The following is a 24,056-nucleotide window of genomic DNA, read 5'->3' on the forward strand; positions in this document are numbered from 1 at the left end:
ATAGAATATTTGGTCAAATAGTCAATATTGTACTTGACCTTCATATCTTCTGCAACCAAATAAATATTTGGACATCCCACATTATCTTGATTCCATAATAATCATTTTGAACTCTGACGAGAACTCCATAAATGATACAGCTTTCTTTTCTTTTTTGAAAAGAAAAACCACAAACATGAACTAATATTTTACTATTTGGTCTAAAATCTATTACTAGCTGATACTAAGGCCACACTGTTGAATTTTATGAACTTGATGTACCCTTTTGGGGAAATTGGAAATTATTTTTAAGTAGTCAGCTGAAATTGTCATGATCGTCAGAATTTCATATTGTGACATGTCTGTTCCTTATACGGTGGCACCTAATAACTCATTTACTTTTATGTTTGGTCATTTTTTTATTTTAAAGTGTTGCCGCATAAGCCTGTGGTTTGGGAACTTAGTCTTAAGAGATAAGTGCCCCAAGTGTGTTTCATGTTTTGTTTAGTGACAGTTTACACAATGGATGTTTGTATTAAAACAGCAGTCCTTCATTGTGTTCTATTTTAATGATTTATTGGCATATGTATTCCTTCATAGTCAAGAGTTTCATAAAATAGGTGTGTTTAACGTTAATCTATTAGATATTAGAAATTTTTTTTCTGGAATTAAGTGATTTGCTTGCACTTAGTAATAACTGTTGGAGGAGAAAAAGCATTTTATTCAAAAATAGCAGTTAGTAGTAAGGGATATGCTTCATAGTTGATTGAAAATGATTTTTGCTTTTAACCTTTATATTAGAAAAGGTAGCACTAGCATTTTAAAGCATGTATCTATTTTACAAGCATGAATATTGAATTATTTAGCATGAATCACTGCAGTGTAATTACTTCAGAGCTCAGCTGCCCTTTTCAGCAGCTTAGGGTGATTTGGAGGTAGAAGGGCTCTCTTTATTTTTCCAAAAGTTTTAATATCTTCCTCTCAAATAACCCATAAGGTTGTGTATCACTTCCTTGGAGTGTCAGCTGGTTGTTTTTCTCAGGGAAAAGATAATAGAAATATCCCTCACAAGACATCCAAATCCTGAAGATGGATTTTATGAGTATTATCTTTTTGCTGGGGGCTTCCCAGGTGGCTCAGTGGTAAAGAATCCGCCTGCTGTACAGGAGATTCAGGTTAGATCCCTGGGTCTGGAAGACCTCCTGGAGTAGGAAATGGCAGCCCACCCCAGTATTCTTGCCTGTAAAATCCCATGGGCAGAGGAACCTGACAAAGAGTCAGACCCGACTTGAGCACGCACTCATCTTTTTATAGAATGTTGTAAAATACATAACATCCCTAATACTATAAAAGGGCTTTACTGGAAATAGATGTTGGGCAAGTAGAGCTCTTGAAGTAGGAAAATATATATTTGACTTTCTTCTTCGATTCTACTAGGGACTTTTAGTATTAGCTACTAAGAGGAAGAAACTAGATTGATCCTCTTAAAAATATATAAATTCAGTTTTAATAGTTTGCATCAGTGTTTCCTTTAAAAAATCAGCTTTACCTTCTCTATAGTTGTCCCTTCTCTTAATCTTTTGCCGTTTAGCAGAATGACAGGAATTGAATGTAACTTTTGTTCAGTATAGTCTTGTCTTTGTTCTTCATAATAACACCCTTTCCCTCCTTCTCAAATGTTTCCCTCATCTTTGTAAGCTGGAGTATTTCTTTCACTTTCATTTCATGTACAAAATAATTAGATTGTATAAAGTGCAGCTTTTCTGACTAGGTAGAATAACAAGATAAAGGCAACAGGCATTTAGGGGGCTTTTAGTTATAGAAGTATTTTTCACCCCATGAGTTAGATACAAGTATACATTTTTTTTCCTCCCTAGATGGACCTCCAGTTGTAGCTCATTATGATATGTCTGACACCGGCTCTGAGCCAGAAGTGGTAAATGTGGACAATTTATTGGCGGCTGCAGTAGTTCAAGAGCACAGTAATTCTGTAGGAGGCCAGGACACAGGAGCTACCTGGAGGACCAGCGGGCTTCTAGAGGAGCTGAATGCGGAGGCAGGTTGGTCTCCCTATCCCTACCCCTCCTTCTCTGATGGTATAATATGCATGTGTCCTGGCAGCTCTTTTCCTTGCTTAGGAAAGCAGGCCAACTAGAAACATCTAACATTAGATGATTGCGGCTATCCAGGATGTCCTTTATAACTGAAAAGATTTGGGGTAGCATGTCATTTGTATTTACTAATCAGAAGAAAGCAAAAATGAGAATATCTAAGACAATAATTGTAGGCATAGGTAAATTTCAGTAGACATCTTGAGTTAAAAATGCCTAACATATGTAAAAATCAGCCAGATGACCTGATACTGTCTCCCCACCCCACCCCCAAACCCCCCCAGCCCTCCCCACCCAACCACCACCAGTGGATTCCCTCACTTAACTCTGAACAGGGAGTGACCTTGCAGTCCGCCCTGTGGACTGTCCACTGAAGTACCGCACTGTTGTTCTGCCTCTTGTGCAGTGTCCCTGTTAATTTCTCTACACTAGTTCTCATTTTGTCTTTTCCAACTCTTCAGTTGCTGTCTTTCAGGAAAATCTTTCTCCCTGTCTTGATTGTTTATCTTGGTTCTGTGATGATTCTTAAGAGTGATGTTTTATTCTCTAAGAAACCTATTGCTGTTACCTTTGAAAACCTTGCACAATGCCTCCAAGTCTCCTTCAGTATGTTCCCCAAACCTCTTTCTTCCAACATTCTTTCTAATTTAAACCTTTTTCTAAAAGTACTAGTGTTTTTAGAAAATTTTAAGAAAAGAGGTAGAGGGGATTGAGAGACAGACTTCTTACATACTGTGTATTTTCGTTATTGTTATAGAGGTATTTTAGTTTTCTAGTTAACTTATAAATTCCATTGATTTAATAACTACCTAGAATATTATTTTTATGGGAAATGAGTTGTGTGTTACAAAAATAGCAGTGGGCTATGATTTAGAACTTTATTGAAGTTCTTAGGAAGTAAAAGACAATTCTACAGATCATTGTCATTAATTCATTTCATAATCCTCAATTAGAACCAAATAAAAAAGTTTCTCTTTATTTGTTGAGCTTCCGATTAATTTATTGTGACTAATTTTGGAACAGGACCTCGATTTAGTTTTAACTCTGTTGTGACTGCTAACTGCCTACCTTGGACAAGGTGATTCTCTGGATTTCAGTTTTTATTTGTATAAACACTTGCTTTGCCCAACAAGTGTCTTTTAAGTGTTTATTAATATGTATTGTGTATATATTGTAACATTAAATGCAGTCTGGTCGGTAAATGTAGACCACTTTATTGTGAATTGTTAGGAAAAATACGAACAGTTACTGTTTGTTTTTTTTTGCTTTTCATAGAGAGTTTTAATATTAGGTTGAACTCTTTTGAATTGTTAATATTTGAGTTTCTGATCTACAACCAATTTAGCAGTTTAATATGAATTAACCTAACAGTGCAGCATTTGGGCGTCTTACCATATCATTAAAGTCACCAGCATTGGTGGGGGTGGGGAAGCTTCACATTTTCAGGTTCAGGTAATTGTTAGCTTGATCCTTTAAAACCACCTTAGCCTTTGGTGCTTAGCTCTAAATTCTAAGAAAGAAAACATGACAGAAGTATTTGATGAGGGAAACACGCATGACTTCCTTCCTCTATTCTTCTCTCTCCACTCCAGCACTGCCTTGAAATTGATATTTAATATTTGGTATTCCTGTGTATTCCTTCATAGTTTTACTGCATTTGCTTTGTATCTGTAAACAAGCATGTTTTAATACTAAGTAGTATTACATAGAAGGTAATCATTTGCCACTTGCTTTTGTTTTAGTTCAACATGTTGTGAAGTTTGTTCTTGTTAAGTACTGCTGTAGTCCATTCACTTTTCACTGCTGTTTAGTATTCCAGCATATGCATATATGACAGTAGACGTACCCATTCTCTTCTTGAACATTTATGATGCTATTTGAAATGATGCTACCATTAACATTTCCTGTACGTGTCTTTTGGTACATGTGTGATAATTTCGCTAGGATGTAATATATCAAGAAAGCACATGTATGTATTGGGCCATAAATTGTGTAGGTTTTTGTGTATCATAGGACATGGACATCACTGTTCAACAGATCCCCATGGTATTTTCTTATGAAGCCATTTACTGATCGTTCAAAGTCTTTTTTTTTTTTTTTTAATCTGACATGCAGGTATGTGAGTAATGTATTTGTGTGTGTACTCAGTCATATCCAACTCTGCAACCTCGTGGAGTGTAGCCTGCCCGGCTCCTCTGTCCATGGAATTTTCTAGGCAAGAACACTGCAGTGGGTTGCCATTGTTGTCTCCAGGGGATCTTCCCAACTCAGGGATTAAACCCAAGTCCCTTGCGTCTCCTGCATTGTCAGGTGGATTCTTTACCATTTATTAATACCCTCTAGTCTTGATGTAATTGTCATAGTGGGAACCTGTTTTGTGAATTTGAATATACTTAATGTATCATAACAAAATGTTCATAGAATTTATGCTTCATTGCCAGTTTATAGTTTTGAGATTTGGACTATTAGTATCAATTAGATCATCTTTCTTGTGTTTGGAGTTTAAGATAAATGTAGTGGTTAATCATAGTCTTCCTTCTCTCCCTCCCAATAAAATAAAAGCCAGTCACTGAGTTAGACTGTTGAGTGTCTCTGTACACTGTACACTGCATTGGTTGCTCAGTCATGTCTGACTCTTTGTGACCCCGTGGACTGTTAGCCTGCCAGGTTCCTCTGTCCATGGGGCTCTTCAGGCAAGAATACTGGAGTGGATTGCCATTTTCTTTTCCAGGGTATCTATCCCACCCGGTGATTGAACTGTGTCTCCCACATTGCAGGCAGATTCTTTACCATCTGAGCCAGCCGCTTAGGATGGATACTCAGTGTCTAATTAACAGCAACATTTCAGACCAGGTCTACAGCCCTCCATTTAGAATCACATAAGTAATCATTAAGTGGCTTGTAGCATGTCTCTTTTTCTAAGCAACTAGATGTTCTAGTGGAGAAGCTAATGGCAACCCACTCCGGTGTTCTTACCTGGCAAATCCCATGGATGGAGGAGCCTGGTAGGCTGCAGTCCATGGGGTCTCTGGGAGTCAGACATGACTGAGCGACTTCACTTTCACTTTTCACTTTCATGCATCAGAGAAGGAAATGGCAACCCACTCCAGTGTTCTTGCCTGGAGAATCCCAGGGATGGGGGAGCCTGGTGGGCTGCTGTCTCTGGGGTCGCACAGAGTCGGACACGACTGAAGCGACTTAGCAGCAGCAGCAGCAGATGTTCTAGTATGCAAAATAGTTTTTACTGTTTAGTTTTAGTTTCAACCAAGGCAAAAGAGTTGAAATTAGGAAAGCCACTGATCAAGAAAAGACCTAAAATTTCCTTTTCAGCTCTTGCCATAGGTTTACTTTTTCTCATTGATGCTAGAATTAAATAGTGTAGTGGGTGGCAGCCTCCTGTGAGCAAACAGCTGGATTTTGAACAAGCAGCCTCTTATGGACTGTGTGACCTCACATAAGTTATGCAAAGCCTCAGTTTTCCTTGTCAAAACTGAGATAAAACTAGTATCTACCCTCAAAGGTTATTAATGTGAAAATTCTTAAAGACATTGGAGTACCAGACCACCTTACCTGCCTCCTGAGAAACCTGTGTGCAGGTCAAGAAGCAACAGTTAGAACTAGACATGGAACAACCAACTGTTCTCAAATTGGGAAAGGAGTACGCCAAGGCTGTATTATTGTCACCCTGAGAATTTAACCTCTATGCAGAGTACATCATGCGAAATGCTGGGCTGGATGAAGCATAAGCTGGAATCAAGATTTCTGGGAGAAATACTAATAACCTCATATATGCAGATGATACCACCCAAACAGCAGAAAGCAAAGAGGAACTAAAGAGCCTTTTGATGAGGGTGAAAGAGAAGAGTAAAAAAGCTGGCTTAAAACTCAACATTTAAAAAACTAAGATCATGGCATCTGATCCCATCACATTATGGCAAATAGATGGGGAAAAAGTGGAAACAGTGACAGACTTTATTTTCTTGGGCTCCAGAATCACTGTGGATGGTGACTGCAGCCATGAAATTAAGACATTTGTTCCTTGGAAGAAAAGCTATGATAGACCTAGACAGCATATTAAAAAGCAGAAACATCACTTTGCTAACAAAGGTCTGTGTAGTCAGAGCTATAGTTTTTCTAGTAGTCATGTACAGATGTGAGAGTTGGACCATAAAGAAAGCTGAGTGCTGAAGAATTGATGCTTTTGAACTGTGGTGCTGGAGTCCCTTGGATTGCAAGGAGATCAAAGCAGTCAATTGTAAAGGAGGTAACTCTCAATGTTCATTGGAAAGAGTTGAAGGCTCATTCACTGTAAATGTAGATGAGGCCAAGAGAGGCTGAAGTCTGAAGTACTCTTGGTATAATCATTACACTAAACTAATTTAGAGGTCCCCCTGCCTTGGAAATTAAAAATTCTAAACAAATCTCATTTTTTCCATCAGCCTTCTTTTTAAGAAGGTGGATTATGAACATTCTCTCCATCCTTGAAATTGGGCTGGTAATCTTGATTTGTCCATAGTACAAGCTTAGTTGTAATGAAGAGAAAAAAAATCTTGGGTTTCCTGTTCTTAGAATAGGGCTTTTAATAATCAGACCAGAATGACCATGTTTCTGTTGTTAGCACTTTAAAATCATTGTATCGAGTCTTGTGAAGGAGATTTTGTTTAGCTGCTACATGTGGACTGTAAGATTTTAGGTTTCTAATCTCCTTTTGTACCACTTTTTAAAGTTGTTTTTAATACTTTTGTTGAAAAAGCTCAACACAAGGTAATGATTTGCTTCTTTTAAAACTCTATGAGTACTTAAGATAGTAACTTTTTTTATACTTAACATTCCACTGTCACCACTATGTAATAATTTTATATACTGCAAATAGGCTTACGACTAGTTCTCATTAGATAGCTGATTTAAAAAGAAAATATTTGCCCTGATAATTTAGTTACTGCCTTTCGTGGTCTACTTTCTGACTTATTTATGTGTTGAAAAGGTCTGTAGTAGGAGGACAGAAATTTAGAATTAGTTTTCTCATGAAATGAAAGAAGTTATCTTTTCAAAAAGCTACACAAACAAAGAACTACACAGAGACAGCCAGCTGCCACAATAACTAAATATACATCTTCTGCTTTATTTTCAGTCAAATACATGGTAATTATGATATTTACGCTTTTTGTGCAGAGCTTATTCTAGAATAGGAAGAGATTACTACGACCGACAGTATTTGAAGAACCTCGTGCATCTTTGACTCACTTGTGTGTGATTTAGGCCCTGCTCTGCTGTTGGATTCCTTTGAGGTCTAGGGGCATTGGTTGGGGCCATGTAGGTGTGACCCGAAAGGCCAGAGAGTGTTCACCTCTGCGCAAGAGCTTCCAGAGGAATGTTCGACTTTCTGAAGAGGGTAACGTTGAGAGAAAAGGACTGATTGTTCTGGCTCTGAAATAGAGGAGTGGATGCATTCCTGACTTACTGGAGAATGCCATGGGGTCTCTTGTAGAGCATGGCGCCCCACAGACTTGGTGTGTGGCACATTTTATTTAAAGGCTCTGAGAGGAAATGTGGCAGAATACTCACATCATTAGTTCAGAGTTGTTAACGCTCACCAGGAAATTTGTTTGTATCCTCCCACCAACCCCACCGCACCCTCTGGCCCTGTTTTGTCTTAAACTGACTTTTGGACCAAGCAATAAAGAACATGGGTGCATTGAGGTGTCAGAATCATAGGCCTGCAGGGGAGGCAGCATTTTCAAGAAAGTCATGTTTCCACAAGGAAGCAAAGAGAAAGTTCAGTGCCTTTTTCCATAGAGCTGGCATTCCATAGGGCAGTGGAAAACTTGTAGGAAGGTGAGTGGTAGGTGGCTAGAGCAAAGGAGAATAACAGTTGAGTAGGGGACAAGACCGGAGAAGGCAATGGCAACCCACTCCAGTACTCTTGCCTGGAAAATCCCATGGACGGAGGAGCCTGGTGGGCTACAGTCCATGGGGTCGTTAGCACTCGGACACGACTGAGCGACTTCACTTCCACTTTTCATTTTCATGCATTGGAGAAGGAAATGGCAACCCACTCCAGTACTCTTGCCTGGAGAATCCCAGGGATGGAGGAGCCTGGTAGGCTGCCGCCTATGGGGTCGCACAGAGTCAGACAAGACCGAAGTGACTTAGCAGCAGCAGCAGCAGGGGACAAGACTGGAGGATGGCATAGCGACCCACTCCAGTTTTCTTGGCTGGAGAACCCATGGACAGAGGAGCCTGACGGGCTGCAGTCCATAGAGTCGCAGAGTCGGACACAACTGAAGCCACTCACCACACATGCACACAGGGGACAAGACAGTCAGATGGGCGGCCCCAGACGGTTGAATTTTGTGAGTGGGCAGGAGGGTAGAAGTACATTTTACTTCTCATAACCATTGGTTTCCCTCTTACCTCCTCCTAATGCTTTCTCCTTTTGCTTAGCTATACTTACACTGCTCCTTCCTGCTACGCTATTCCTCTACCTTATCAGACCCATCACACAGTCCTTTTTCAGCTCCCCCTAGTTGCATCTTTCTTTCTCTGTCTAGTTTGTTCAGCCCAACTCTCCTTTGCTGATATCCTCAGCTCCTTATATAGTTGACTTTCTTGTACTCAGCTGGCCAAGTCTGATCCCTGGATGCATACTTTAGAGCCTTTATCCATGCTGGAGAAAGTCAGATAGTTGAAAAGTTGAGGGTCGTATTAACTTCCTGATTTGCAGCCTCGCCTTGGCTCTCCTTTCCTTAGGCATCATTCTTTCTTCACAGTGGCTGGCTCACTTTTCTAAACCTACTCTAAACTGACTTTGCTCTCCTACTCACACCTGTGCTCTGCAGATGGCCCTCTGCATTCTTTACGGATCAAGATCACCTCAGCTTTCTGCCATCAAAACTGTTTGCTCTCTGCCTTTTTTCTAGATATGGCCGGTAAAAATAACTATATACACGTACACATCCCCCTCCTGCAAACCCGTGTTCCTCTTGGTGCCATCTATTGCCGTTTCCTCCACAGCCAGATGTCTTCAAATGTGTCTGCTCCTTCTCCCCTTCTGTTCTTCTCCAGCTTGCTTTGCTGCAATAGCTTCAGTCCCATCATTCCTCTGAGGTTCCCCTGGCCAGGATTGTGTATGGTCATCTTATCACCTGTTCTATTGGGCTGTACTTAGTCCCTCCTCTTATTGTGTCTCTCTGTTGGGCATTGTAGGCACTTCTGAGAAATGCTCTCTTTATGGTGCCCTGGCTTCGTATCTTCAGGTTTTCTGTCTCTTGGTTGACCTTGGTGAGCACCTCTTCCTGTGCCCATCCCTTAATTATTGGTTTTTGTCAGGGTTCTGTTTTAGGCCCCCTTCATTCCTCTGGATGAACTTTATCTTCTCCGCTATTGGGAGGACTTACCTATTATTTCCTCTCTAGACTGATGACCTGAGCTTTAGAACAGTAGTAACTTCAACTGCCTGTTTTCAGCATCTCAGAAGCATATCATCATCATGCTCTAAGCAGCCACCCTCAACATGTCCGTTGGTGCACTGAATGCCACCAGTTACCTACATCAGAAACCTTGGTGTCAGTTTTTCCTTTGCCTAATTTCCAAGATTACTCACTGTTTGTTCTTACAGAAATACAGACTGTTCCTCCTTTTGTTTCTTTCCTGGTTCTGCTGCTGCTGCTGCTAAGTCACTTCAGTCATGTCCGACTCTGTGTGACCCCATAGACGGCAGCCCACCAGGCTCCCCGTCCCTGGGGTTCTCCAGGCAAGAACACTGGAGTGGGTTGCCATTTCCTTCTCCAATGCATGAAAGTGAAAGGTGAAAGTGAAGTTGCTCAGTCGTGTCCGACTCTTAGCGACCCCATGGACTGCAGCCTACCAGGCTCCTCCATCCATGGGATTTTCCAGGCAAGAGTACTGGAGTGGGGTGCCTTTGCCTTCTCCGTTTCCTGGTTCAGCCATAGCCATTTCTCACCCCGGAAACTGTAGCAGTCTAACTGGTTTCCTTGCCTCTAATATTTCTTGTCCCGCTACTGGTTCTGTTTCCATACTTGAAAAAATTTTAAATTCAAAATCCGATCATGTCACTCCTCTGCTGAAATCCTTCATTGGTTTCCTACTTTTCAAGGTCAAGTCAAGACTCCTTACCCATGATCTGACCTCTGCTGACTTTACCAGCTCATTTCTCATTACTTTTTTTTTAACTACCATTACCCCAGATCTCACCCTAAAGGGTGATTTTCTGCCCTGAAGGGCTACACAGTGTTCCTTGTGCTGCTTTCCTTCACCTGGGCCTGCTCTTCCCTGCGGGCTCAGTGTCCTTGATTGTTCTCCAGTCTAGGAATGGTCCTTTTCTCTGTGCATACAGGGCATTCTTTGCCTCCCTCTCCGACTAGTTTTCAAACCATAATACCAGCGGGCTGGTTTTTGTATATCCTTGATTATCCTCAACTATATCCTTGACTATATTGTAAGCTTGCTGAGGGTGTAAACTGTGCCTCCCTCATTCGTTCCCTGGAGCAGTCCTAGCACTGAGCGCAGTGCATTTGTTGTTGTTCATTCGCTTAGTCGTGTCCAGCTCTTTTGTGACCGTGTGGACGGTAGCCCACCAGGCTTCTCTGTTCATGGGATTTTCCAAGCAATAATACTGGTGTGGGTTGGCATTTCCATCTCCAGGGATCTTCCTGACCCAGGGATTGAACCCATGTCTTCTGCTTGGCTAGCAGATTCTTAACCACTGAGCCACCTGGGAAGCCCAAACACAGTGCATGCTGCTGCTAAGTCGCTTCAGTCGTGTCCAACTCTGTGGGACCCCATAGACGGCAGCCCACCAGGCTCCTCCGTCCCTGGGATTCTCCAGGCACGAACACTGGAGTTCGTTGCCATTTCCTTCTCCAATGCATGAAAGTGAAAAGTGAAAGTGAAGTCGCTCAGTTGTGTCCGACTCTTCTCGACCCCATGGACTGCAGCCCACCAGGCTCCTCCGTCCATGGGATTTTCCAGGCAAGAGTACTGGAGTGGGGTGCCATATCATGTCATAAATAAATGTTTACTTTAGAAATAAATAGATGAAGTATACTGTTAGAGCTGCGCACAGCAAGTCTACTTGAAATATTGACTGTGGAAAAGCTGAAGTTTTAGAGAAAAGGGAGACTGTCAATTTGTATTTCTCCCGAGCAGTGCAGTTGGAACTATGTGCATGACAGCAGTCTGACTACAGCATTGAAGTAGAAATGAGACAAAAGACTTTGCCACAAACAAAGTAGTGGGGTCAGAGCAAGAGTATCGGTTTACCAAATCCAGGCTTAACCAAATTCCACTTAAGCAACCACCCTAGATTTAACAAAACTGGGTTTGTCTGGTGGATGTCACCTCTGTACGCTTGTAGACTTCAACATCACTGCTGATACCACACACAATCCTATCTGTTCTTTAATATAGATAGGATTAACAAGCCTGTGTGCTGTGTGTTCAGACACTCAGTTGTGTCCAACTCTTTGCAAACCCCATGGATTGTAGCCTGTCAGGCTCCTCTGTCCATGGAATTCTCCCAGCAAGAACACTAGAGTGGGGTGCAATTTCCTTTTCCAGGGGATCTTTCTGATCCAAGGATCAAACCTCTGTCTCTTCCATCTCCTGCACTTGCAGGGCGGGTTCCTTACCACTAGCACCACCTGGGAAGCCCACTGACAAGCCTGTGCAGACTGTAATACAATTTCAGTCACTGGTTGTATCTAGAAGACTTGAATCTTCTGTTTTCTCATTTATGCATCAGTTTCAATTGAAGAAAAAAAGGTAAAAATAATATTAAAGAATTGTAAAAAAGACCCACAATCACATTCAAATTCCTTTACTTTTCATAGCTTTTAACCAGCACATACATATTTTTAGTGTTATATGTAACTCTCTGGGTGTTATACATATATTTTCCCCAAGTTTCTACATAGCAATCTGGTGAGTATCATTTGACATCATGACTCTGCTTATTTAAAGTGTATTCTATAAGGCTAAATTCTCAGAGGTGGGATTATAGGGTCAGAGGATATAAATTATAAGTCTTTTTTGCTTGTGGGACTATCCAAAATTTTCAAAAAGGATTACACTACAAGTTTGCAGGAGTGTGAAACTACAAGGTTTGTCTTGACCTTGAAGCATAGATATGAGTAAGGTGAGAAGGGACGAGAGAGTTGTATATATAAAATCTTATTTATATTGGTTTAGTTGACCTAAAGATCCTCTTGATGAGGGTGAAAGAGGAGAGTGAAAAAACTAGCCAAAAACTCAACATGAAAAAAAAAGAAAAAAAGGCTAAGATCATGGCATCCAGTCCCATCACTTCATGGCAAATAGAAAGGGAAAAAGTGGACCTAGTGACAAATTTTATTTTCTTGGGCTCCAGAGTCACTGTTCAGTGACTGCAGCTGTGAAGTTTAAAGCTACTTGCTCCTTGGAAGGAAACTATGACGAACCTAGACAGCATGTTAAAAAGCAGAGACATTACTTTGCCAACAAAGGTCTGTCTAGTCAAAGCTGTGGTTTTTCCAGTAGTCGTGTATGGATGTGAGAGTTGGACCACAAGGAAGGCTGAGCACCGGAGAATTGATGCTTTCGAAATACGGTGCTGGAGAAGACTTGAGAGTCCCTTGAACTGCAAGGCGTTGAGTCAGTCCTAAAGGAAATCAACTCTGAATATTCATTGGAAGGACTGATGCTGATGCTCCAGTTCTTTGGCCATCTGATGCACAGAGGCAACTCACTGGAAAAGACCCTGATGGTGGGAAAGATTGAAAGCAAAAGCAGAAGGGGGCAGCAGCAGATGAGATGATTAGACAGCATCATCAACCCAGTGGACATGAATTCGAGCAAACTCTGGGAGATAGTGAAGGACAAAGGAGCCTGGTGTGCTGCAGTCCATGGAATCTCAAAGAGTCAGACATGACTTAGTGACTGAATAATAACACCAGTTGTTGGAATTTTTTTTTTAAATAGGGAGAAATAATTTTGTATCAGATGACAATATATTTAAATAAAAATACATCTTTAAAGAGTAAATGAAAATTTATACCTGTTGCAACTCTGTTTATTCCATGTTTACTCTTAGACATTCTGAAATTCATCCTTCTAAGTCAGAACATTCAAGAGCTGAATAAATAGGTTTTTAACTCTTTGTCTCTGTTTTTTTTTTTTTTTTTTTTGGCTGTGACATGCAGGATCTTAGTTCTCCCAACTAGGTATTGAACCTGTAACCCCTGCATTGGAAGCGCGAAATCCTGTCTAACCAGAGGAGCGCTGAGGAATCCCTCTGAATTTTAACTCTTTTTAGAATTGTTTACACAGCTGTGTACTTTGGTGCTATGCCATTAACCTGTATTGAGAGTCAGTTCTATTAAACTCATGTTTAGTGTTGGAAAATGTGTTTTATTGCACCATGGAATAGATGCTTTGTGAAGATCTTTGTGAGAAAGTCCTTATAGGCTCCAGTGCTTTCCAGGGTGAAGCACTGTGTGGTGCTTTCTGTCTAATGAGGAGTGTCAACAACGTACAGGTTATATATTTCAGTTTCTCAGGGCAAAAATTACTATTTGCTTCTAGTCTTCCCCTTTAGATGCTGTTTTGGGTTCAGGTCCCCCCTCCCCCCTCCCCCTGCACCCTCATCAGTGATAGTGCAGAGTCTTAACCACTGGACTGTCAGGGAATTCCCTTGGGCTTGATTTTGTCAAATCTGGATTCCTGGAGAGAAAATTGTTAAAATTGTTTAAAATTGAGAGAAAATTATTAAATCTTTTGTAAGGTTTCCCAATGTAACTATGATATTAATAATTCTTTTCTTTACTCCATTTGTGCCTTTGAGCTTGTTTGGTTTAGAATTTTGTTATATTAAAATGATAAGCAGTAGAGAACCCCTTTGACCTGAGTGGAGACAAACCTACCTGCAGGTCATTTAAAAGCAGAGTAGAATTTAATGCAAAAAGCATCACAAAATAGAGTATTATTGCAGTTTATATATACCTGCATTTATATACACAAACTTGTCAGAATACTCTAGAATTTTTTCTCCTAAGGAATGGCAGTAGAAAGCAAGAGAATTGGAGTTCTTACTTTTATGTACTTCTGTTGTTTGAACATTCTTTTAACAATCAGTATGTATTGTTTAGTTTTTTTAATTTGACGTGGTAACGGTTTCATGGAGGCAAGCTTTTATAAGGGTACTCTGTTTCAGTGATTAAACTGAGAGGAGAAATCCATCAGTGCGATGTTTCTGCTGCTCTTAAGGAATCAAAATATAGTGCTTAGTTTTTTCTCCCCTTTCTCTCTCAGGTCATTTGGATCCAGGATTCCTAGCAAGTGAGAAAACATCTGCTGGCAATGCACCACTCAATGAAGAAATTAATATTGCCTCTTCAGATAGTGAAGTGGAGATTGTGGGGGTTCAGGAACATGCAAGGTAGGAAATTAATTAGAAGAAAATGGTATGGCATGCCATGGCATGGCTGGCATGAATGTTGGGAGCTATTTCTCAGCTTCCTGTAGTTTAAGAAATACATTTTGATTATAGACACTGGATGGGCTTCAGAATGTATTGCAGATTGTCTTATATCAGAAACATCTTGGCCACACATGTATGTGAACCAGAACTAATGTTTTTCTCTTATTTTTAGCAAATGGCTAGATGGCTTAACAGATTTTTCTGTTACGGCAGAAGTATCTCCATACTAACCCCCTTCTCACCCATATTTTCTTGCCTTTCAGTTTATCTTGAAATATATCAGGAGCAAATAATTGGAAAATCTGCATTTGACATCACACCTCTTCTTAGAGCACCTCTCCTTATCTTTCGGGAAAAGTTACAAGTTACTTTAGTCAGTTCCTAACAGTATATTTCTGGTGATGTTCATGTGATTTAGGGCATCTTGTTTCTTAGGAATTAAAAAAGCCGTAAGACATTGAATTAGTGTGCAGTAGTATAAAAATAATTTTGTGAAGTTTATCATTTTTTAAGATAAGAGAGAGCAAACTGTAGCCCATGGACCACGTCTGGCCTGCTGCATCTTTTTATATGGACCTCAAGCTGCGAATTGTTTCTACGTTTTCAAATGGTTGGGGGAAAAAATCAAGACATGTTTTGATGTGAAAAAATTAAATGAAATTCAAATACAATTTATTTATCCATAAATAAAGTTTTGTTTGAACAGACCATGCTTATTTACTTACATATTGTCTATTTTACAGTCCATTGGCAGAATTGCGAAGTTTCTTCAGACACCTTAGGGTCCACAGAGCCAAAGATATTTATTGTCTAGCTCTTTGCAGAAAAAATTTACTGACTCTTCCTTTAAGATATGGTCCTAAGAATTAGTTGCAGCCCTGTCAGAGATATACCCGAGGAACATTTAACACACACGTACAAAACAAAACCTCATCTTTGGAAAAATCTGTATTCTCTGTAGTGAACAATTTTTCTCCTGTGCCACAAGAGTTACGATTTTGTGATTTCCTCAAGTTGGTATACAAGATAGTATCTTGCCTTATTTTTAGATCTGATTTTGATCTTTGGTTAGCAAGATAATAAAACATTCACCAGCACTGATTTCTTCTGTTGACTTATTTAAAAGGTGGATTTAGGAGTGGAGAAGTGGGGGCACAAAAAACACATGCACATAAATTGAGGAATACTTTTTCTAATGAGAACCGATTTTAGTTTCTGAAAGGATTTTTTAGTTAAACAATTGGGGCTTTAAGGGTGTAGAGTTAAGTTGTAATTTATCAAGCCATCTCCCCTTAAGTGGCTAATTCTCCATCAGAACACTTTCCCTTCTATCTTGTATTCATGCCCTAAGTCTGTCTGCTTAGCTGCTTCCTTTTTTCTCGTCTTTTTAAATGGTTATTTCCCCCTATTCTGGTGGAAAGACTTTCATTCTTTACCTTTCCTTTACCTCATACTTTCTTCTCTTCCTTAATAAAAAACTCTTTCCTGTTATATTCTCTTTCATTTTCTCATGTTATTTCCTTCCAGCTGACTTCATCTGACTTCTTCAGATGAAGAAGATAGAACTCCAGATTTCTTCCTTTAGCATACATTTGTCATTATTTTATTTCAGCACTGTATAAATATAAAAGACGTTATTAGACTTTAAGCCCCATGTCAAGATCTTTCTAGAATATGATAATATTTTCCATTCCCAACTCTGTACCATAAAACTTATTCTGCCTATTGACTGATAGATTGATGTAGGTTAATTATCTTCTGTTGTGCCAGGAGCACATTATCCAGTTACCAACTTCCTCTTGACTTACTATTCAAATTTTAATTCAGTGTTACTCATGTGTTCCTACTTAAGTAGGAAAGAATAGGTCATGACCTGTGTTGTCTATTTAAGTTCTTGCTCATTCTGAGACATATCACTTGGTCAGTTCAGTTCAGTCGCTCAGTCGTGTCCGACTCTTTGCGACCCCATGAATCACAGCACACCAGGCCTCCCTGTCCATCACCAACTCCCGGAGTTCACTCAGACTCACGTCCATCGAGTCAGTGATGCCATCCAGCTATCTCATCCTCTGTCGTCCCCTTCTCCTTCTGACCCCAATCCCTCCCAGCATCAGAGTCTTTTCCAATGAGTCAACTCTTTGCATGAGGTGGCCAAGGTACTGGAGTTTCAGCTTTAGCATCATTCCTTCCAAAGAAATCCCAGGGCTGATCTCCTTCAGAATGGACTGGTTGGATCTCCTTGAAGTCCAAGGGACTCTCAAGAGTCTTCTCCAACACCATAGGTCAAAAGCATCAATTCTTAGTCACTCAGCCTTCTTTACAGTCCAACTCTCACATCCATACATGACCACAGGAAAAACCATAGCCTTGACTAGCCGGACCTTTGTTGGCAAAGTAATATCTCTGCTTTTGAATATGCTATCTAGGTTGGTCATAACTTTCCTTCTAAGGAGTAAGCGTCTTTTAATTTCATGGCTGCAGTCACCATCTGTAGTGATTTTGGAGCCCAGAAAAATAAAGTCTGACACTGTTTCCACTGTTTCCCCATCTGTTTGCCATGAAGTGATGGGACCGGATGCCATGATCTTCGTTTTCCAAATGTTGAGCTTTAAGCCAACTTTTTCACTCTCCCACTTTCACTTTCATCAAGAGGCTTTTGAGTTCCTCTTCACTTTCTGCCATAAGGGTGGTGTCATCTGCATATCTGAGGTTACTGATATTTCTCCCGGCAATCTTGATTCCAGCTTGTGTTTCTTCCAGCCCAGCGTTTCTCATGATGTACTCTGCATAGAAGTTAAATAAGCAGGGTGACAATATACAGCCTTGACATACTCCTTTCCTATTTGGAACCAGTCTGTTGTTCCATGTCCAGTTCTAACTGTTGCTTCCTGACCTGAATATAGGTTTCTCAAGAGGCAGGTCAGGTGGTCTGGTATTCCCATCTCTTTCAGAATTTTCCACAGTTTATTGTGATCCACACAGTCAAAGGCTTTGGCATAGTCAATAAAGCAGAAATAGATGTTTTTCTGGAACTCTCTTGCTTTTTCCATGATCCAGTGGATGTTGGCAATTTGATCTCTGGTTCCTCTGCCTTTTCTAAAACCAGCTTGAACATCAGGAAGTTCACGGTTCACGTATTAACTCCTGCCAATTCTCCCTTCTTTATTGTTTCTTTGTGCCTAGAAATGTTACAGATGCTACTCTTCTTTTCATGGATTTCCCCAGTGGCTCAGCGGTAAAGACTCTGCCTGCAGTGGGGGAGACACGGGTTCAATCCCTGGGTCAGGAAGGTCCCATGGAGGAGGGCATGACAACCCGCTCCAGTATTTTTTGCCTGGAGAACCCTGGAGTCTGGTGGGCTACAGTCGATAGGGTTGCAGAGTCAGACAGGACTGAAGTGACTGAGCACGCACACCTTTCTTTTCAGATTCTTTGTTTAACTTTCCTTTCATAATGAAATCTTCAGCTTCTTTTCCTACCAATTATTTTTGTTATCTGTAGTTAAAATTATATTATTTCTGTTAAAACTTGTAGATTTAAATTCTAAGTTGCTCTCACCTTCAGTACACACACACACTCAAAGATTATCTTTAGTAGACCCTTCTCTGAACTTGCTACAGTCTTTTATTCAGATTGTCATTTTACTCTATGAACAGACATACTTATTTCAGTCTTAACTAAGCCAAATGACTTTGGGTACCTTTTAAATAACATGCTATAACATTACTTTTGAGGACTTTTTCTTACCAGGCTCTGAAATATAAAGATGTGTTTTTGTTCTTCAAATTCTGATCTTTTAGTTTGAGTCCTGGGGAAATCATATCTTAGCAGTAACAGCTTTATCTTAAAATCTCGGTGTTGGTTAATAACTGTCCATACAATGGAAGATGGGTAGGGTTGACAAATTCTATTGGAGTACTTTGAATGGACTCTTTCATCATTATGAGGGGATCTCTTATTTTGGCCCTTGGTCTAGGAATGAGTAGAATCTCACTGACTGTTGTGCCTTTCTCAAAAATTTTCCAGCAGTTTTATTTAGAAGAAGCCTGATAGTCTTTCAAACATTGAGGTTAAAAAGCTGAGAAGCAAGTTGGGGGGTGGGGGTGGGGGAGTGAGAGGCTTTCTTATTGGTTGCTTCGAAATTGCCCCTTTAGCTGGCTGTATCTCATCTGAAATTTGTTTCTTTTACAGGTCTAGGGTTGCAGTTATGAAGTATTGATGGGCTTCTGGCAGGGTTATCGCTTGGAAGAAGGTTTTAGGTTTTGATCCACATCTTTGTGTTCTAATTGGATTTTTTGCATGCATAGATGTTTGTTTGGATTTAGTTGTCCTTTTCTTGTTTTTCCTTTTGGTATTCTACCTTGTGGGCTTTCTGAGAGCTTTAAAAAAAAAAAAAACTCAGACTTCGTTCTTGAGTTGTTCTCTTTGAGATTGTGGTTGTTCTGACTTGCATTGGATACCATTTTTCCATATTGGAAACATTCTGTTTTGTTGACCTTTGCACTCAGTAATTCTGGTTATGACTTGTCTTTTTTTTTTTTTCCCCAATAAACAGTCATTTTTCTTTTCTTGCATGCTAACATCTTTCCCTGCTCTTTCATTTTAGATTTTGACATATCCCTTAGCTTACGTGTTTCTTCTAGTTATAGGCTAGAAAGCATGCTTTCTTAACTTGAATGCATCTTTTATGGCTGCCTTGGATTGCTGTGATGAACTCTTGTCGTTGTCTACATGTCATTTCTAGGTGTTATTTTTGGACAGTCCGGTTTTATAAGGTGCTGTTTGCTAGTGAGATGGGAACTTCTCTAAAATCTCTGGTTCTTCTGCACCCACTTAATTTTGCCATAAGTTTTAAGTTATGACCGTCTTGCCAATATTTTTCTTTATCCTTTGACCTTTTTCCTTCTTTCCTTCTGCCAGCCTCATTGGTAATTCCCCTAGGAAGATGAATGCGTGTAGCATGGGTCTTTATGCCATGGAACTGTGTTGGAACAGTTCTTTCAGTACTTGTTCTCTGAAGCTTTTATGAATAATCAGACTCTTATCTCCTTTCACAAACATGGTCCTGTGGGCATTGGTTAATATTGATTCACCCGTCAGCAGAAGAATTAGTGTGAGAAGGCTTTTGCATTTAAGACTGATTGAATCCTAGAACCACTTGCTAACATTAACCCTAAAAAAGCAAGGGGGGTGGGTGAGCATTTCCCTGAAGCTACAAGGATTCACTCCACCTTCAGTTCAGAAAAATAAGTACGAATGTTATCTAAGAGGTCACCTTCAGGATCTGTAAATGAGAGCAAAAAATGATTAATTTTTAATGTTGTTTTCTTAGAATAGTAAGTTAACTGTATCAACAGCTGATCATCAGAGCCTGCCCTCTTTCTGTGTTTTTCTTCCTTTCTACTCCAAAGTCTCTCCTTTATTGGTTTTAGTGTATGAAGAGCAGGAAATTATTATATCAAAACTTATTGTTTATAAATAGTGGATTGGTGGGGGAAATGGAAGTGAGGCCTAAGCATTTTTTCTTGGCTATAAGACACAAAATGCGACTCATTTTATAGACCTGTTGCCAGTCATATGCAGAGTAAATGCTTTGTGAGGAAAAAGCTTGTGTCTGCACTAGAATTTGATTGGACCAATTGTAAAACAGATGAGTATATTCCCACCCCATATCTTTCATAATAGAAAAAGGATATGTGCTAATACATGGAACTGTTTTATGTTAGTTAACCTTCCAAAATTTTGAGCTTCTCACATCCTTCTTTTTAAAAAAATGTATTTTTATTATTTATTTGGCTGCACCAGGTCTTAGTCCCTGCCTGAGGGTCTAGTTCTCTGCCCAGGGATCAAGCCTGGGCTCCCTGCACTTGGAGGGTGGAGTCCAGCCTCTGGACCACCGGGGAGGTCCCTCACATGAGCCTCCTTTATAGGGCCTCTGTGGGGTTAATAACAGTTGTTGGAGTCCCATTTCTTCCTGCATTTTTTTTTCCTTTTTATCTAAGGTATTCTGTAAAGTACCATCTTATAAAATAGAGCTTGACCTTTTTCCCCCTGTACTTAAAAAAATGTGTTAAAAGTCTTGTTCTATCCTCATCCATCTCCTGGCTACCATTTTATTTAAGGTGGTTGAGGTCTTAAATCATAAAAATTTTTTTGAATGTTTTTTTGGCTTATAACACACAGAGAAAGGCTATAAGTTTGCATTCTAGCTTTTGTACCCATACCCAAGTAACCATCATTCAGAACAAGAAACAGAAGTCCCCCTGTGCCACTTCTTAATTATAGCTTCCCCTGTCCCCCACCTTGTCCCCGTAACTACTATCCTGGCTTCTAACAGGATAGTTTGCCTATATTCAGAATCTTATTAACATTCCTGACAGATGCCTCAGCAATTACTTAAATGTTTACAAGGCAGATTATTCTGTTTTGTGTAGTCATGACCATTCAAAACTTGCCTTCTAGAAAACGATTGTTGGTTCTTACTATGCTCTCAAGATTGTGTACATGGAGGAGCTGCCTTCCATGGTGATTCTCCCTTCTTTGGCGGCTGCCCTTCAGTTGCAGTTAATAGGAGACAGGGAAGTTTTTGACCAAAGAAAGGATCATCACATTCTCTGGAGAATCTAAACTTTTGAAGAGAAACAGAGTATGAGGGTTGGTTGGTGTTACTGTTCAGTCACTAAGTCGTTTCCAGCTGTTTGCGACCCCATGGACTGCAGCGCAGCAGTTTCCCCTGTCCTTCACTGCCTCCCAGAGTTTGCTCAGATTCATGTCCATTAAGTCAGTGATGCTACCCAACTATCTCATCCTCTGCCCCCCTCTTTTCCTTTTGCCTTCAGTCTTTCCCAGCATCAGGGTCTTTTCCAATGAGTTGGATCTTCACATTAGGTGACCAAAGTGTTGGAGCTTCAGCTTCAGCCCTTCCAATGAATTCAGGATTGATTTCCTTTAGGATTGACTTGTTTGAGACTTCACCAGCACCATGATTTGGAAGCATCAGTTCTTCAGTGCTCAGGCTTCTTTCTGGTCCAACTCTTCACATCCATTCATGACTACTGGAGAAACCATAGCTTTGACTAGACACACCGTGGTGGGCACACTGATGTCTCTACTTTTTAATGTGCTATCTAGGTTTGTCATTGCTTTCCTTCCAAGAAACAAGTGTCTTTTAATTCCATGGCCACAGTCACTGTCCACCTTGATTTTGGAGCGAAAGAAAATAACACCTGTCACTGCTTCTACTTTTTTCCCTTCTGTTTGCCATGAAGTGATGGTTCTTTGAGGTGCTCAAGTAAAGGTGACTTCTAATAAATTTTCTTTTTTGCTTAAAGTAGCCCAATTTGTTTTCCAGTAACTGGAGCTATTTATGACGTAACTACAGAAGTGGTTTAGTTTATATAGCTGAAGAAATGCCTTCTCTCCTCATTATTTTTCCTTCAACCTTTCCTCATTAATAAATATCCTCTCTAAACCTCTCACTCTCCTACTCTAGACACTTTCTAGAATCTGCTTTGCTTTTTATTGTATTATTCCTAGGGGCTAAGCAGTCTTCTTACAATAAAACATAGTGTATAATACTTCAGGTGCAGTCTGGGAAAGACATGGTTATTTAGTTGGAAATAAACTCCCCAGAGGAGACCTACTTTTGTTCTAGTTCCATGCTTTACTTTCTTAAGACCCTGGGAAATTGTCTTTTGGTCTTGGTTTTCTCTTCTGTAAAATGGGAAGATTGGATTAGGTCCTTTTTAAAGCCACTCCTTGATGTCCTGATGTTACATGGTGTGATTATTTTAGGAGCAGTGCAAAGTAATAGTTGGGAGTAAATACTGCTTTTATTTCAGAATTATTTCTTGCAGTTCTGTCAGAGATTACATTGACTTTTTTTGGTAGCTCTTCATTCCCTGATTTTTCTAAGTTTCCAGCCAGCTTTTACTTCAATTACTGCTTGTATAAATGAGCATTTGAACTGTTGAAGAACTTTATATTTTTTAATTGTTGGTCTGGGCTTGTCTTTGCACCCTGCTGACTCTTTTGTATTTTGCCTTACCCAGTTTAATACACACCTTTGTTAAGTGGCAACATTATGTTGTGGAAAGCACTGGACCAGAAATCAGACTTGGTCTGAAGTTCTCTTGCCTACACTTTCGAACAGTGTGACCCTGAACAAGTCATGTAATCTCTTAAATCCTCAGTTTCCCTGTCAGAGGATGGATGATGGCTTCCACGTATACTTCATGGGTCTGTTGGGTGTGTCAGATGTGGAGAAACTACTTAATAATTGTGGTATTCTGTTGTCATCAGTCATCAAAACCATTTCTTGAAAATGTTGAATGGACTCCTTTGACTGACTTTCTTCCATGACTACTTGGTCATTTAATTTCAGTGTATTTAAAGAGTGGACAGATTTGGATTAGACTTTGGGTTTTTGTGTGTCTTATTTTAATGCTTTTCACTAGCTACTCTGAAAATATGGTGGCCTCTGGGTTAGTAGCTGCTTGACTCATTTCTGGAAAGATGATGGCCGTCTGATAACTATAACAAGTCCACATTCTACACCTACTCTGGCCGCAAGGGATCTGTTTTTTGGCACCTCTCTTGGGAAGGGAGTCCTTTTCAGGCTGGACTTTGTAGAAGCTGGGCCTCTTTCTGTGATCTTAAGGATCCTCAGGGGCAGTTCTGTAGCTAAACTTTGTGTGTGCATGCGCGCTCAGTCTCTCAGTCATGTCCAACTCTTTGGGACCTTATGAACTATGGCCCACCAGTCTCCTGTGTCTGTGGGATTCTCCTGGCAAGGATACTGGAATGGGTTGCTATTTCTTTGTCCAGGGGGTCTTAACCCAACCAGAGATCGAACCCACATCTCCTGTGTGTCCTACATTGGTAGGCACATTCTTTATCACTGAGCCACCTGAGAAGGCCAAATTCAAACTGAAACACCATCAGTCCTTCTGCTTCTAAGCCTTCAGACTCAGATGAAACTACACCATTGGCTCTCATGGGCCTCCAGCTTACTGACTGCAGACCTTGGAACCTCTCAGCCGCCATGAATTCCTTATAATAAACTTTGTCCATTGTTACTCTAATGTTTCTTTTGAACCTAGAGGTGCAGGTGGCATGGAATAGAAATTGGAGTTCTGAATAAGCATCACTCATTGTATACAGGTTGTCAGAACAGCTGCTTGCGATCCACTGTAGTAGTTTGTGTGGTTAGAATCATGCCACTTGCCCCTTCTCATGGGTGCTGCGTAGTAACGGGTCTTACACTTGAGATGGGAAGGCATAAGGAGCAGTGATAGCTTGTGCTGCTTGCCTTCCTCTCGTTTGAATCAAAACTTACTCCATGGCTCATCCTGGAGGTTCATGGTTCTATCATTTGACTGGAATGTGCAATTCAATCTGGAGGTATTTCTGAAACAGTTCTCTCCCAGTCGGTGAACTTTGAGACATGTCAGCTTGGCAGTTCTGACACTCTTATAGAACACTTCTAGAGA

At 40.3% G+C, this 24,056-nt stretch overlaps 1 protein-coding gene across 5 annotated transcripts in view; it reads left to right on the plus strand.

Moving 5' to 3' along the window:
- ARK2N (arkadia (RNF111) N-terminal like PKA signaling regulator 2N) overlaps positions 1-24,056 on the plus strand; it is an 84,839-nt gene that overhangs the window by 56,490 nt on the left and 4,293 nt on the right. The window contains exons 3-5 of one of the 5 annotated variants that reach the window (XM_061400072.1): positions 1,857-2,039; positions 14,397-14,523; positions 18,757-18,824. In XM_061400072.1, coding sequence (XP_061256056.1) covers positions 1,857-2,039; positions 14,397-14,523; positions 18,757-18,784 — 338 coding nt within the window. In that variant the 3' untranslated portion in view covers positions 18,785-18,824. Of the gene's footprint in view, positions 1-1,856; positions 2,040-14,396; positions 14,524-14,828; positions 15,273-18,756; positions 18,825-24,056 lie in introns of those variants that run through there. The other 4 variants (XM_061400071.1, XM_061400073.1, XM_061400070.1 and 1 more) reach the window with 4 other exon arrangements.

The sequence above is a fragment of the Bos javanicus genome, chromosome 24 (assembly GCF_032452875.1).
Source record: "Bos javanicus breed banteng chromosome 24, ARS-OSU_banteng_1.0, whole genome shotgun sequence".
Lineage (NCBI taxonomy): Eukaryota > Metazoa > Chordata > Mammalia > Artiodactyla > Bovidae > Bos > Bos javanicus.